The 17,503-nt window shown below is 32.3% G+C and overlaps 1 protein-coding gene across 1 annotated transcript; it reads right to left on the bottom strand.

Moving 5' to 3' along the window:
• Positions 1-3,639: 3,639 nt before the first annotated feature.
• On the bottom strand, positions 3,640-15,261 carry LOC127733368 (uncharacterized). Its single transcript, XM_052242737.1, has 3 exons — positions 15,029-15,261; positions 14,114-14,443; positions 3,640-3,647 (listed from the first exon to the last, which is right to left on the bottom strand). Exons 1-3 carry the CDS (start codon positions 15,111-15,113, stop codon positions 3,640-3,642), a joined length of 423 nt encoding a protein of 140 aa, XP_052098697.1. The 5' UTR covers positions 15,114-15,261.
• Between the last annotated feature and the right edge of the window lie 2,242 nt (positions 15,262-17,503).

Genomic DNA, 17,503 nt, shown 5'->3' on the forward strand with positions numbered 1-17,503 from the left:
TTTTTAGAGAGACCCAATAATTTAGAGGTTGCAGCTCAGACATGGAGTGATTATAAACATCATAACACAGCAAAATTCTTAGTGAGCATAAATCCTTCTGGCTTAATTAATTATGTTTCAGAGGGTTTTTGGTGGTAGATGCAGTGATACATATATTACTAACAATTCTGGTTTTTTAGACATTCTTGAACCATATGACTGTGTAATAGCTGATCGTGGGTTCACCATAAGGGAAGAATTAGCTTTGGTAAGAGCACAACTGTTTATTCCACCAGGTCGTAGTGTGTCACACAAATGTCAACAACTGAAGTTCAACAAACAAAAGAAATTGCTAATCGTAGAATTCACATTGAGCAAGCTATAAGAAGAATGAAATACTTTAGAATACTGAAGTATGAAGTGCCGCTTACTCTCATGCAACATTTGGATAGTATTTTTAAAACAATTGCAGGAATATGCAACATGAACCCCCCTCTTCCAAAGTATGAGGCATAATTTTGATTGTGATCCAAAAATTGTGAAAAATAATCACAATTAAGGTTTTGTTGTTAGTTTTCATTTGTTTCACATTTTTCATGTCATTGTCTTTTACCACTGACTAAAGGGTATGGGGTTTACTCATCATTGAAGGCCACACAGTTGCCTATTACTGCTAATATATTCACTTCATTGGAACTCTGGTGGAAAGTTGTCTCATTTGCAATCTATTGGAGCTAAACAATACCACATCTCCTTATTTTTATAAAGTATAGCATAATTTATATATGAAAATTAAATCTTTTCTACAGGTACATATTCAGGTAAAATTATTTGATAATGCATATATAGTAGCTGCATTCTTCTAAAAATTAAAGTTTTAATTATTTGTACATCATGTACATTCTGTATGACAAATTATATTTAATTACTTTGAGTGCATTTTTTGCAAACCCACTGCTGTAACTTTGATGCTACCTTTTTTGTTACATTTACACATCTGAAATGATACCACAAGTCACAAATATCACAGCAAATACTATGATCAATAAAATTTTCAACCTTTTCAGAGTTTTTCACAATGTGATTACATGATGGACAAAAATATGTTGTTTCAAACTCCATTTGGTCCTTTATAGGACTGCTGTTGTTCCTGGTACACACCTCCTGTAGATTTGAAGCAGTTTGCATTTTAAGTTCACCAGAAAATAGTTCAGGAACAAAATATTTTTCAAAAAATAATTTTAAACTATCAACAATTTCCTCATAATAAGGTTTGTCAAAAACAATTCTCTGACAAAATGTTCCATCACATGTATATATAAAAAAAGTCACAATATTTCCATCCAGTTATTGCTAACTGGCCTTGAATTTGGGTATAATATTTGTGTTTTTTTTTTAAACTGTACTTAGTTCCATCAACATACAAATAGTCTGGAATAGAACAACTGCAAAATGTTGTACATTTGCCACATTTTGGAACAAGAGGACATTTAATTTCAACAACACCTGAGTCACAACAAGCACAATCAACGAGTAAATCAGGGCTAGCCCCAAGATAAGTCATGTCATTATCAAGAAATATTCCACATTCTGTGATAATAACATCTGTGTGGCCTGCTTTCTTCATACCCACAAGGTAACACGATTTGGCTTCTGGTTCCATTTCTCGCCCATGCTTAAGAGACCTTATGTTAGGATTAAACTTTTTGTATCCCATGAGTCGTGAAATTAATGGATCAAAAGTAACACCCTCTTTTTTCTTATAACTCTGCACTTTTGTATGTATTTCGTAGAAATTCGATGATGTCAGACGACCCGATCTTATTTCATGCCATTTTTCATTGCTGGACTGACCAACTGTAGAACGCATTACTTTTTGAATTTCACTCTCAGTATACTTTGGCATGTTGCTTAAAAAGTCAGTTTGGTTGTTACATTTTGTTTTAATGTCTTGTATTGTGTAGGCTGTGATGTCTTCACTAACTGGTTTGGTTACTGTTTCTTCTACATTTTCTGTGACAAAACCTGAAAAAATATTTTAAACAACATATTTAAGTGCATTGATTTTGACTTGGGGAATGCCCTTTTTTGTGGGGAGGGTTTTGAAATTTCCTCATGTTTAATAAGAACTTTAGGAGAGAGTTGCCGTCCTTGGTATGTTAAGACTAACTAAGATAGCTCTCCAGAAAAATCGTTAATTAAAGGTAAACATAACTGAAAATGGCTAATGATGTAGAAGCATTGTGTAGAAAAATGACAAATGATAGAATTAAGAGGTTGATTGAGGGCCTACATGGTGTAGACGCAGAATATAGCAGTGAACTTAAAACTCAAAATCAAAACAAAGAAAAAATGGCGTCCTATAGTGAAGCACTGTCCGGAAAAAATAATAACACAGAACAAAACAATGACAACGTCATCAATACAAATGATAATCAACCCAACTCAACTTCAGCTTCAACTTCAAGTAATTTTGTAAAACCCATATTTCTAAAAGATAGTGACGTGCATGGTTCTATGAAACCGGAGCGGTCTATGTGGATAACCAATGTCGAAATTTATAAAGCTGTCGGAGAAAAGGTCCCCGCGGAATGTATTAAAGGCATCCAACGCATTAGAGAAATGTGGCGTATCTACATGGATAATGAGGAAGACAAACTGTCGCTGTTAGTGCAAGGTATAAACCTCCGTGGCAGGCAGGTCCCCTTGCATTCACAAAACCCTCATAATCCATCTAACTTATTACAACCTGATACGATACGCATAAAAGTGAAAAACGTTCCTCTCTCAGCGGATGATGGACAGATTCATCGTGCCTTAACTTTACAGGGGTGTAATATTCAGGCATTTTCTCGAGAAAGGCTCAGGATTGATGGAAAAGTAACAAATTGTGAAACAGGAGATAGGTTAGTGATCAGTAAATTACTTGAAAAACCCATTCCAAGAAATCTTCAGATTGGGAAGTACTTAGCAAGAATTTTTCATTCAGGTCAACCCGAGTTTCAGGGAAGAGCAAATTTAGTGAGCTACGAAGGTGTCAAAAAGTGTCACAAATGTCTCAAACCAGGTCATGTAATGTACAATTGTCCAAATGATTGGGTTTGTAGGATATGTAACATAAGTGGACACAAAATGATAGACTGTCCAACAGAACTACAGACTCATAATGGCATGGAACAAGAAGTCAATGATAAACATGAAGAGACAAATACAGAACAAGTTTTAAACGAAAACAGCAAAGATGATGAACACACAGAGGTCAATGAAGATGAACCTGTAACAGAAAAACAAAGTAAAACTAAAGAGAAGCATAACACAGGAAAATTGGGCTCTAAAAAAAGTGGAACGAAAACAAATGACGATAATGCTGTAAGGTCACAGCAATCTCTTGACAAATTCATGAGAACTCCAAACAATCAGAGAGGTCTTGGTTCTAGGACTCATAGTCATACACCTCCAACACCACCAGAGGCACTTCATGATAGAACAAGTGACAGTCATGGACCAAAGAAAGCAAAAGCAAAATAGTAATCAAGTGTGTTTAACATCATAACAATCTTAAAGTCTTTTAAAATATCACATTTTTTATCACACTAAAAATACAAAAAAAAAAATAAACAATGATAATGCCTCAGCTCAAAAACAGAGTTCAAAATATGTTTATGTACCTCCAACAACATAAAAGATCATTACTATGTAACTATATTAGTTTTTATTGGTTTTTTTTATTATCTGTGTGTCTTATTATAGTATATACCATAACTAAAAAAAAAACCAAAAAAACTTTGAAAAGAAAAATGTTTAAGCTCAAATGTAGAGTAAAAATGATTGATGAAACAAATTTAATGAGAAGTACAAGATTGATGTCCAAAATATTATATGGTGTTGTATATAAAACGATAACCGTAAGATTGGTTATGAAAATGAACAAACTATGTCTTGTCGATATAGAGTATGTTAATTTTTTCAATTTTGTTGTTAACATCAAACAGCTGATATACTGGTTTTTCCCAAAGTTATTTTTAATTCTGTGTACATGGTATGCTATAAGTAGACTACAAAGAATCGAGTTTAACAAACTATGTATGCCTTTAAATCAGACATATAGGGAAAACATTTCCCCGTATTCCATTATTTTTTACTACTGCAATGGTAAACTAAAGGTATATGTGATTTCATTTAAAATATTTGTATTAGACGGGTTTTTACCAAATGTATTTATAGTAACACTCTATGAACACAAGAATACATGTAAATTAAAAAAAATCGATGATTGCATGCGTGACGGTTGTACTTTCTATTTAGAGAAATACGAAAGAATAGAAAATAATAAAACAATCAGAAGACTATTAAAAAAAGAAACCATTATAGATACTGGAACTAATAACTATAAAATAGTAATAAAAAATGTCTTACCTTGTACAGGATTACAGTTACCACATGAATTATTGATATTACAATATTTATACGGGTTTTTAGTTGCAATTCATTTTACCACAACACAAATGTGTACACAAATTTCTCAGCAACAAAGCTCCAAATTACAAAACATCACTTGTGTGTCAAAAGATATTGAAACACCTTATAACGCTAACTTGTCGGCTTGTTTCGTGTTAAATCCAAATGCAATAATACACTACAAAAACATCCACTTTAACGCTGATAGTCGAGCACTTTTAGGTTATTTATACACACAAAGGTTACGGAATTTCAATACATATATATATGAATTACTATCCAAATTAATAATGTCAGTACTACAGTTATTATTTATGATAACATTTCTAGTCGTGATACTACTTAAAATACACAACAAAAACACGTGCCTAGAGGGCCAACTTATCTTCAACATGAATTTAAATAGTGTAACAAGGTCACGGATAGGTAAACATACAGACAAGGCTATGTATAATATCGTTAAATATAGTTGTAATTCGTATACCGAATTCAAAGCATATTTTAATTGTAGTATTTTGTTATTGTTTATGTTGAAAAGAAAACAAATCATACTTCGATGTAGAAGTATTGTAATGTATATATTTCACACTGTAGTATTTTTATTTAACATGTTTGAAAATTGAATTAGATAACACAATATGGTTCAGAAAAATTTAATAAATGTATGTAGTCTCAATGTAAATGGTATAAACAATAGAAATAAAAGAGAGAGGGTTATTGAATGGTTAAAAGCTCATAAATGTGACATTGCTTTTTTGCAAGAAACGCATTTTGACGAAAATGTTAGTAAAGAAATGTCGAAACATAAAGATTTTAATATTTTCTACAGTCATGGCACGACAGCAAGTAGGGGGGTCGCTATTGTAATTAGGAGTAGTTTAAACGTTACTGTTATTAATGAAAATCGAGACACTGACGGGAGAGAAATTCTGCTCAATATACAAATTGACGACACAATATTCACTTTGGTATGTATATATGCACCAAATTATAAAGCATCTAGAAATACGTTTTTTAAAAAGATAAGTGATAATATAAAGGAATTTGGTATCGGTATACCGATAGTTGGGGGAGATTTCAATGACACTTTAAATGTTATAGATAGAAAAACAACACGACCAAATAGCCAGATTTCAAAACCAGTAAATAGTTTGAAATTAATGTTAAAATCAAACAAACTAATTGATATTTGGAGATGTTTGAATCAAAGCGTTCAACAATTTACATGGCGAAGGAGGGATAAAACTCAGGCAAGTAGAATAGACATGATATTAATTGGCTCAGATTTCAAGTCATTAGTAGAGAATTGTAAAATTAAACCAGCTGTAATTAATTCTACTGATCATCAAAGCGTTTTCTTAAGTATTAGAACTGGTGTGTCAGAAAGAGGAAAGGGATATTGGAAGATTAACAACTCTATTTTAAAAGAGGAAAAATACAAAGAGCTAATAAGTAATCTTATTCATAAATATACTAATGGAAATAATAATATGGATTGTCAATTATTGTGGGACGTTTTAAAAGTAGAAATAAGGGAGGTAAGCATAGCATATTGTAAAAATAAAGCAAAAGCAAACAGAGAACTAAGTCGGGAACTAGAAAAAAAACTGGAAGAGAGAAATAGGTTAAGAGATGCATTACCTCAGGAGGATGCATATTTAGATGAAGAAATAAAAGATTTAGAATTAAAAATAGGTAAGATATACGAACAGAAAGCTAGAGGTACACAGGTTAGGTCAAGGGAGAAATGGGTTGAATTTGGGGAAAAAAACAATGCATATTTTTTAGGTTTAGAAAAACAGAGACAGGTAAAAAAGTCGATAAATAAACTGAGTGACGAGAATGGAAATATAACAACAGATCAGGCCGATTTATTAACAAAAATTAAGCAATATTATGAAAAACTGTACAGTTCAAAATGTCAAAAGAAAGATTTAGTCGAAAATTATATTTGTGAAACTGAATTAGAAATTAATTCAAATAACGTTGACAAATCAGTTTGTGACGGAGAAGTAACAATGGAAGAATGTACTTCAGCTATTAATGCAATGTAATTAAATAAAGCACCAGGGCTAGATGGTCTTACAGTTGAATTTTATCAGATGTTTTGGGAAAAAATAAGATATTTTCTAGTCAAGGTTTTAAACACTGGTAATGAAAAAGGAAGTTTATCGCACTCACAACGTACTAGTATTTTGACATTATTGTTTAAAAAGGGGGATCATTTATTGTTGGATAATTATAGGCCAATTTCTCTACTAAATGTAGATTTAAAACTATTGTCTTTTGTTCTAGCACAACGCTTAAAGAAGATACTACCAAAAATTATTAATGAAGATCAAACAGGGTATATTAAAAACAGATTTATTGGTTTTAATTTGAGACAAATTCAAGATATTATTGACTATGCGGACGCATATTCGATTGAAGGGGCAATAGTTTTCGTAGATTTTACTAAAGCTTTTGATTCCTTGGAATGGGATTTTATGTTAATCACTTTGAAACATTTTGGATTTAATGAATCATTTATAAACTGGGTAAAAACATTATATACTGGGTTACAAACTTGTGTTATTAATAATGGATGGATCTCAGAAATATTTCATAACTCAAGAGGAATAAGGCAGGGGTGTCCCTTATCAGCTCTTCTTTTCGTCTTATCCGTGGAGATCATGGCTTTAAGACTTCGAAAAAACAGAGATATCAAAGGGTTCGTAGTTAAACTAGATAATAAAAATCATAGCATTAAAATTTCTCAATTAGCTGATGATACGACTTTATTTCTCAGTAATAAGAAAGAAATCAAAGCTGCTATGAATGAAATAGAAATTTTTGGATCATTTTCTGGGTTAACTTTGAATAAAAATAAAACAGAGGGTATATGGATAGGAAAACTGAAAAATAGTAAAGATAAGGTAGCCGGGATTAATTGGACAAATAAACCAGTCAAAGCATTAGGAATATATTTTGGTCATAACAGAGAAGAATGTGAAAAATTAAACTGGGAGAATAAAATTGAGAAAATGGATAAATTATTTCATTTATGGGGAAAACGTAATTTAACTTTAATCGGGAAAATTCTTATTATAAAAACATTAGTTTTACCACTTTTTACATTTCTGGCAAATGCCTGTACAGTTCCAGACAAATTTAGAAAAGATGTAGAAAGTAAATGTTATAAATACATCTGGGATGGTAAACCAGATAAGGTTAAAAGAAATACCATGATAAAGGCATACGAAGAAGGGGGGTTACAAATGATCGACATACAAAGTTATTTTATGTCTCTGAAAGCATCTTGGGTAAGTAAACTCATTAGTAATGATATTTCAAACTGGAAGTTGATTCCATTAAAATATCTCAGTGTGGTGGGTATTAATTGGTTGATTTTTAAGATGAATTTTGAAAAGAAGAAAATTCTAGAATATATAAAACACATCCCTGAATTTTATAGAGAAGTATTTAAATGTTGGGTAATATCAGGTGGTGGACAGACAAAAAAAACCTACCAACTTCACAGAAATAAGAAAACAGGTAATTTGGGGGAACAAACTGATTAATTTCGAAAATAAAACCATTATTTTTGAAAATTGGATTAAGAGTAACTTGATATTTGTCAATGATATTATAGATGACACTGGTAATATATCTCAACATTTTATTCTGCAAAAATTAGACTGCAAGAATAATTGGATTGCAGAAATAAATATTTTAAAAAAAGCCATCCCAAAAGACTGGCTTCAGATGTTAAAGTCTGAAAATTCTATTAAAAGTATTGTAAATATTCCTAGACAGAAACTGATCTGGAAAGGAAATTACATTGAGGCTCCAAGCTTTTCAACAAATATATTATATAAGTCAATTTGTAAAGATAAAATTGAACCATCAATTGGTGTTAGCAAATGGATGCGTATTTTACAAATTAATGAGAACCTTAGTATTAACCAACTATATGTTTTCATGTTTCATTATTTAGAAGAGAATAAGTTAAAAATATATAGATGGAAACTTTTACAATTCATATTACCAACAAAACACTTATTGTTTAAATGGAAACAGAAGAATGACGGTCTATGTAATGTATGTAACGAAGAAGAAGATTATAACCACTTTTTTATTTCTTGTCGATTTTTAGAAAAATTTTGGAAAAGTATTTATGAGTTAATGATAAAATCAAATTTAAATTTTAGAATATCGTTAAAGCAATTAGTCTTCGGATATAAAATTTTTGACAAAAATTATTTTGGTCTGAATTATTTCCTAACAATTTTAGGTTTTTCTATTTATAAATCATATTATGTATCTAATCAGAAATTGACAAATGTAAATGTTTATCAAATTTTTGTTCAAGAATACATTAAAAGATATAACGAAAACAGAACAATGAAATTTAATCCATTACTTAAGTCACTAAAAAGAAGTTTAGACGATTGAATAGAATAAAACATAATGCATTAAAATGTTGTAAAATTGTATTTCAAGAAATTTATACATATTATTATAATATATACATATATACCAGCAGCTGACTACTAACCTGGGTAATCAGTGGAATATAACAGGATACATCAAGAAATGCTTGGTTTCTTGGTGTAACAATGTAACAAGCATATTTGGTGAATAAATATATAATGTCGTTAAAAAAAAAAAAGAAAAGAACTTTAGGCGGTGTCTGGAACAAATTGTTTTCTAAGACATATCCTTTTGAGAGTTTTTGTAGAGATTGGAACCAATAACAACATAAAAAGCCCCAAACTAAACAAATCATAACATCGGAGATTAGAACTAAAGGTATATTCATCATTTTAGATTTTCAAGAAAAACAATGAAAAAAGTTTTAAAACTAGTTAATATGTTGTGACTTGATTTTCAACTGTTCTTGTTAAAAAAAATATTTGTAGTCCAAGTTATTCATCTCAAATGACTTATTCTTGTAAATTTAGATTTATCACGAGATCAAATTTTATCATGTTATTATAAACTGCATTCATACGACACAAACAAACAAATAAAAAAACTAGCAAAAAAGCTCTATGAGAAAATTAAAACAATAAAACAATAAAAACTTAAAACAATTGAGGTTCTTCAAGTTTATTTTATTATTATAACATTGTATTTATATGTACCTTTGAAAATACAAGCATTTGGGATAGACTTCTTGAGTACTGCTGAAAAAGTGTCCAGGTTGTCTCTACTTTCAAGTATGGGCTGGTACTGCAACTTGGACTGGCAAACTAAAGGTCTTTTGCTATCTAAAAAAAACCCGAAAGAATTAATGACTTATCGCCCTTTGATCAATGGACATGAATATAGACTACTCTTGTGATCATATTCTGTTGTTGTTTCACATACTGGAATAATGTATAAAAAGAATATCTAGTGTATCAAAACACAAACTCATGACATGTATTTCCTACTTGTTGACGTTATCATTAATGTGATAGACTTATTAATTTACATGTTAATTTCTGTGTCATTTGGTCTCTTGTGGAGAGTTGTCTGATTGACAATCTTACCACATCTTATTTTTATAATATATCTCATTATTTGCTTTGTTAATTCGAGTCTAGTTTTGCATGGTAAAATCCATGAAAAGGATTGGTACAGCAGTATGGAAATAAAAACATGTATAGTGTGGCTAATATAATATCAAAAATTATAAATGGTATGTCAGTGGCGGATCCAAGGGGGGGGGGGGGGGGGGGGGGGGGGGGGGTTCCGGGGGTTGGAACCCCCCTTTTTTTGAACGACCAACGCATTTGAATGGGGACATATAGTTGGAACCCCCCCTTTATCCTTGGTTAGGTACCCCCCCTTTTATTAATGGCTGGATCCGCCCCTGTATGTAATGACTTTTTGATACTAAATTCTACCTAAAATCATCTAAAATGTACACAACCTTTGAAATAATTGATCAGATGTACATGAATAGTAGTTATAACAAAAATTGTAGCCAAATTATAAAGAATTTTTCTCATGCTTGGTAATAAAAAAACATACCTGATTGTCCATGTCTTGACTTGAAGATTCTCAAATCTTTAATTTTAGTTGGCTTCACTCCCTTTATTCTTGACGGTACTTTCCATGTGCAGGGGAGGGAAGAACATGCAGATGCACCTAGTTTGTTTGCAGCCTCAACTCGGAAAAGGAGTCCAGCCACATGATTACATGTTCTTCCCAAACTGAAAAAAAACAACTAATAAATGATCTTGTTCAATACCCAGTAAATCTACAGCAAATGATGCAAGTCGATCAGCAAGAAAACTTATATTGACAAAACAGTTATTAGTTTTAAATTAATAAAGAACTACAAGATAAAGGTGCAAACATAGTAAATAAACATGTCATACAACAGTTAGTTTTATACCATGTAGGTTTTTACAGCCGTGACAATGGATATGATTTGGAAGGAACATTTTACAAGAAAGATAAAAAATGATATACCATTTCATGGACATGTGAATTTGAAGTTTTCTAATTAAACATTTCCCATAACAAACATGACAAAGGTTGGGGACAATCTCCCAAATGGGATATAAATTTACTGTGATTCAAATCTTGCTTTTCTTTAAAAAAAATTAATTTAACAATATTTTTTCTAAAACATTTCCCCTATTTTGTTTTGGCACATTAATTTTTCATACATTTATATTTCAATTGAGGTATTATATCTCGAATGGGATAGTTTAACCCATTTAGGAGATTGGTCCCAACCTTTTACAGCTTATTAATTGCTATTACATTAAAATGGAAGGCTTTACAGTACATTGCAAATCTATGAGGTTATGGCTGGGGATCTTTCATTTCTGTATTCTTAATTTTACATTTGTCTTCATCTTTAAATCAAAGCGCGAAAGCGCTGTAAAGGCAGTTAATTACAGGTTGTGTGTATTTTTAGTCCAGTTATATCATTATCTTGCATAGTACAGTGTACTTATCAGAGGTGGCTTTCAGTATTTGAGATTTAGAGTTCTCTAATGATATTGAACAAGTTTTATGAATGTCATATTCTGAGCACTATATGAAGGCGATTGTTCTCACTTGTTTATGAACTAGTGCATTATGTCCAGTTTGTACCTTTTTTTATCTATGTTTATAGTCAAATACTGTTTAAAATAGTTAGGCATTTTCTTTTTAGTAATAAGTAAATGTTATCAACTGTATTTTATTCAACTTTGCATATGTGGTTTGTTACTGGTAAGTATGGATGATAGTTGTTTCATTGGCAATCATAACGCATCTCCTTATTTATATAATGATCTATATTCAACGACCTCAGGAACAAAAAAAATGTATGTAACTAAACTATGATGGGAAACCTTTGACTTCTATCTTATATATAAACTTTTGATTTGGTACCATAGAACTATGTAGAATAAATGTACATTGCAACATGTCAACTCTTTCAATGACAATACTTTTTTTAGAAACTATAAAGTAATTTATGAATGAAAAAAGGAGTTCTTAATTAAGAAATAAACTGATTCGCTGAGCGCAGCTGGATACACCCGCAGAGGTCCAACCCTGAACAGTTGGGGCAAAAATGGACACAATATTGAAGCTTGATACAGGTCTGAATTTGGATTGTAATTAAATATTTGACATATTATAGTTTCTGATTAAATGTAGTCAAAGAACTTGAAATCGGTTATATGAATTGAATTTATATTCAATTAAAGATTTCTTGCTGTTGTGCAATACACTGTGCTGTTGCGCAATACTTGATAAATCTGTTGCCAGACTTTAAACAAATAGTGTTCAATTTCTTCTCAATGTCATATTTGAAATTTATGAAAATCAACAGGGAGCTTACATCAATAGTAATAAATAATTCACCAAAGTTTCATGCGAACTGCTTAAAGCATTTTTGAGTTGTTGTCCAAAAACTGGAAAATCCCCCCTTTTTTTAATGAATAAAACCCCATAACTCAGAAATGTAAAATATAAAATTTATAAAATTCTAAAGGGAGCTTACGGATTGATAATTTAGTCTTAGATGCAAGATTTTTTTATCAGTTGTTAGAGGCTTTGAACTAGCTGTCAGTAACTGCGAGTACTCTCAGATCTGTACTTAGTGTCTTTTTGTTGTTTGGATGTACAACTACCCGGCCACGTCCACTTGTATTTGTATTTATCCATCTGATGAGTTAAGCCTCTTTCAACTGATTTTTATAGTTCGTTCTTATATTGTACTGTTACACCACTGTCCCAGGTTAAGGGGAGGGTTGGGATCCCGCTAACATGTTTAACCCCGCCACATTCTGTATGTACATGTATGTGCCTGTCCCAAGTCATGTATATAAGGAGCCTGTAATTCAGTGGTTGTCGTTTGTTTATGTGTTGCATATTTGTTATTCGTTCATTTTTTGTACATAAATTAGGCTGTTAGTTTTCTTGTTTGAATTGTTTTACGTTGTCATTTCGGGGCCTTTTATAGCTGACTGTGCGGTATGGGCTTTGCTCATTGTTGAAGGCCGTACTGTGATCTATAGCTGTTAATTTCTGTGCCATTTGGTCTCTTGTGGAGAGTTGTCTCATCGGCAATCATACCACATCTTCTTTTTTATATTTACATCAACAGATATAAACAATTCACCAAAGTCAAGGTGAGACAACAAAACTTAGTTGTAAGATCTCTGAAATTTTTTACACGGTACGAGTTTTTCTCATTGTTGGAGATTCTACGGTGACAGTATCACCTGTAACTGTTTAAATCCATTTCTTATGCACTTTGGTTTGATAAACTCACTGAATATCATACCACATCTTCTTTTTTTTATATGCATTACAATTTATATGTGCATGTAATTGTAAATATATATATATCAGAACAAAATTCATTGCGTCACTTTTATTTATGCATCCTTTGGCACAATACAAGTTCTAAAATTACACAACATAAAACAACTAAATGTTATTTCAGATGAAAGTTTTGTTTCAGTTCCATTCATAGGATTTATTAGAATTTTGTAGTCCAATAATTCGCTCTATGTGCACGTGTTAATTGGAGACTTTTCTATCCCGTATAAGAGTTTTGGAACTAATTCTGTTTCTTTTTTTTTTTAAAGTTAGCAAACAAATTTTGCACATTTAAACCTTTGTCTGCCATCACACTGTCACCTGGATCACATAATTGAACTATTCTACATCTTTCAACTATTTCACAGTCACTGGTACAACCAACATATGCATTAGAGACATAGTTGACTAAACCACCAGGTGTCGAACATACAAGTATTTTCAGTGTTTCTGATTTTATATGATGAAAAGGTTGCCTGAGCTCTAGGAGCTTTAGGTTTTATCACGGGATATTCTTTGCTGTCAATAATAATCCAAGTTGTAGGAAACTTTAATTTGAAGTTGGATGGCGAAAAATACCTGACTAAACCACTAGATGGCCAAGTGTTAGCCTCACGCCACTGTTTAGACATAAAACAATCCATATATACACAATATTCTTAACACTAGATTCAATCTAGAATCTAGACAGTTCCAAGTTGGTTGTATAATGCCTCAATTTCATCAAAGTCATAAAAAAACTGATTTTCAACTGACACCCTATCAATTTGAAAATATATGTATCTCAAACAATGAGCTGCTGGACCAAGTGTGGTCAAAACAAATAAAAATTTAGTATACAACTCTAAATCGGTATAAAAATGCATGGCTGTGTCACGTGTCGTCATTTCAAAGTTCCTTGCTGAAAATATAGGCATTGATGGTGTTTGTGTAATTCCATCTGTGAAGCTCAACATTAGCTTGGCAGTTGGTGGTGGACAGTCATAAATCCTTTCTGCAGTATGAATGACTTCTCCAGGAAAACCAACTTTACAATCAAAACTTTCCTCTAGACTTCTACTACAATATTCATCAAGTTTAGTTCTTTTGTTTTCACAGGAAACTGCCCTGATTTTTCTTTTTGCGGACGATTCAGTCTCTTGCTTGGTCCAGGAAAATAGGCTGGGAATGGCAGTAGACTTAAGTCTCTGTATGGTGGGTTTGCGCCCTGAAAAAGGTTATAAAACATTAGTTTTTTGATAATTAAATGAACTTCCATTAGCAATGTATACTTTGTACTACCTGGCAAAATATTAACTATATTTATTCATTACAATCTGGATAAAACTATATTTGCCTGATTCAATGTATGTTATGTAAATCCAAAGGACAAACAATGAGAGACTTATGCAACAAACGTACATTGTTTGTACCTAAATAACTATAATATAGATGAGAGCATGTCATTGTTTTGTTCCTGTTAACATTTGTCATTGATATTTTTCAAGAAAGTCTATGAGGCATAGCTTATGCATTCCTGTCATTACATGTACTACATTAGCATAATAACTGCTAAAATAATTCTCAGTATGATATACCTCTTGTAAGAAATCATTATAATTGTAGCAATCACCAAAAAATCTCAAACAGATCACATTGAATCGTAATCCAAAAAATTATGACGTCTTGAATTAACCAACCCCTTTTATTCTAAATTACTAAAACGATAATTGCAGTTGTAAACAGACGTTGGTTTAGTCGCATGGCGATTACATATATAACTATATATTTCAAAAAGAAAATAGATTTTTACCATGAATAGTTTCCTGCACGTAGTCTTTTTCAGTAAAATGTGCCTTGCAAACTACAGCTGATTGAGATGGACTCCACGATTTCATCGTGTTCTCGTCCAATCTGCGTATGGGCCATGGCGTTGATCCAACTTTTCCTTCTTTTTAAGTCATTTGGAAATGCATGTCCTCCTCTTAAATGACATTCAGGTACACAACAACAAGTACTTGGCATCGTTAATTAAAAATGTAACTGAAATAGGAATGGAACCAATAAATTGATCGTATCCGATATGAAGTTCACAGTATTGCAGTAACGGAGAACCTCTAACTTTGAGGTAATATTATTAATGTCGGTGGTCTCACAAATGAATCAGGGTGAATTGCAGGTACATTAATTAGCAGAGAATAGACAATTATCAACTTGTTATTCATTATCTCGCAGTTATTTACGGTTAATAAGCTGTATATATCCCAAAACAGGTTCTCGGAGCTAGTACTAGTCTATGACTTTTAAGTAACAATTATATTTATATTCACAATCAGTGGCGGATCGAAGGGGGATGGGATCCGGGGGTTTGACTCCCCTTTTTGTGAACGATCATTGCATTTCATGGAGACATACATTTGGACCCCCTTTATCCTGGCTAGAATCGCCCCTGATATTACATGTAAATCAAGTCCCGGGTTACTGTTAGCATAATAGCATAACGGTAATCACAAAGAGTGTGGTAATTTTAAAAAGGACGAGAATTAAATTTTATAAATATACAATTCTTGAAGAGGGGGATAGTGCACTTAGCAGAAGAAACCAAATGGATGAATGAAATAAGGGAAAAATAATCAAACTTATTAAAATCAAACTTATTAAAATCAAACTTATTAAAATCAAACTAAAAAAAATATCAGTTGATTCTTCTCAGTTTGCATTTTTTTCCTGAAAACATTATATTTCAAAATTAGAAAATATTATAACTGACCTGATGTGTTCACATGCGTATATGGGTGTGCACACGACTCTTTAATTAAAATATGCAACGTCATAATTGTTGAACTCCAAGGTCAAAACATATAATTCTATTAAAGAAAACACATTTTTTACCCCAAAAGATATTATTTCTAACAATGTTTTAATTGTAAAAAATACAAGTAGATAAACTCGATTTGTTTCCAATATTAATTACAAAAATCGATTCAGAAATAAAAAAGTTAGGAAAAAAAATAATGACAAACCTTTCTGATGTTGACTCGTTGGCGTCCAGGAAGCAAAAGGCTGATCTATGGAAAATATTTTAGTTATATACCCCACTGGCAATGGGTTTGAACAAGTGGGTGACCCCAGTGCATATTTTATCTTTTTTTCCGTGTTACGGATGAAATCTTCGGCCTTTAAGAATGCTTACCCCAGAAATTCTTAACCCTCACGTTGTAGTACTATCTAATAGCTATTCCTTAGGGTAGCGTCTATAATGCCTATCAATAAAGAACTACCGAGACAGTGGGTTGGAAAGTGGGTGCCCCCAATGCGTATTTTATCGAATTTGGCTTTATTTCCATGTTTCGGACGAAAATTTACCCCAGAAATTCTTTGCCCTCTCGTTGTAGTACTATCCAATAGCTATTTATTAGAGCAGAGCCTATAATCGCTAGCCATACAGAACTGCCGGGGCAATGGGTTTGAACAAGTGGGTGACCCCAGTGCATATTTTATCAAATACGACTTGTTTTCCGTGTTACGGACGAAATTTTCGGCCTTTTAGAATGCTTACCCCAAAAATTTGTTACCCTCACGTTGTAGTACTATCCAATAGCTATTCCTTAGGGTAGCGGCTATAATGCCTAGCCATAATGAACAACTGAGACAGTGGGTTGGAAAGTGGGTGCCCGAAATGCGTATTTTATCGAATTTGGCTTAATTTCAATGTTTAGGACGCAATTTTCGTCCTCTAGTAATGCTTACCCCGGAATTATTTGCCCCCTCGTTGTATTACTACCCAATAGCTATTTATTAGAGCAGAGTCTATAATCTCTAGCCATACAGAACTGCCGGGGCAATGGATTTGAACCAGAGGGTGACCCCAGTACATATTTTATCAAATATGACTTTTTTTCCGTGTTACGGACGAAATTTTCGACCTTTAAGAATACTTACCCCAGAAATTCTTTACCCTCACGTTGTAGTAGTACCCAATAGCTATTTATTAGAGCAGAGTCTATAATCTCTAGCCATACAGAACTGCCGGGGACATGGGTTTGAACAAGTGGGTGACCCCAGTACATATTTTATCAAATATGACTTTTTTTCCGTGTTACTGACGAAATTTTCGGCCTTTAAGAATGCTTACCCCAGAAATTCTTTACCCTCACGTTGTAGTACTATCAAATAGCTTTTCCTTAGGGTAGCGTCTATAATGCCTTGCCATAAAGAACTACCAAGACAGTGGGTTGGAAAGTGTGTGCCCCAAATGCGTATTTTATCGAATTTGGCTTGATTTCCA

Source organism: Mytilus californianus, unplaced genomic scaffold, assembly GCF_021869535.1.
Source record: "Mytilus californianus isolate M0D057914Y unplaced genomic scaffold, xbMytCali1.0.p SCAF_3, whole genome shotgun sequence".
Classification (NCBI taxonomy): domain Eukaryota; kingdom Metazoa; phylum Mollusca; class Bivalvia; order Mytilida; family Mytilidae; genus Mytilus; species Mytilus californianus.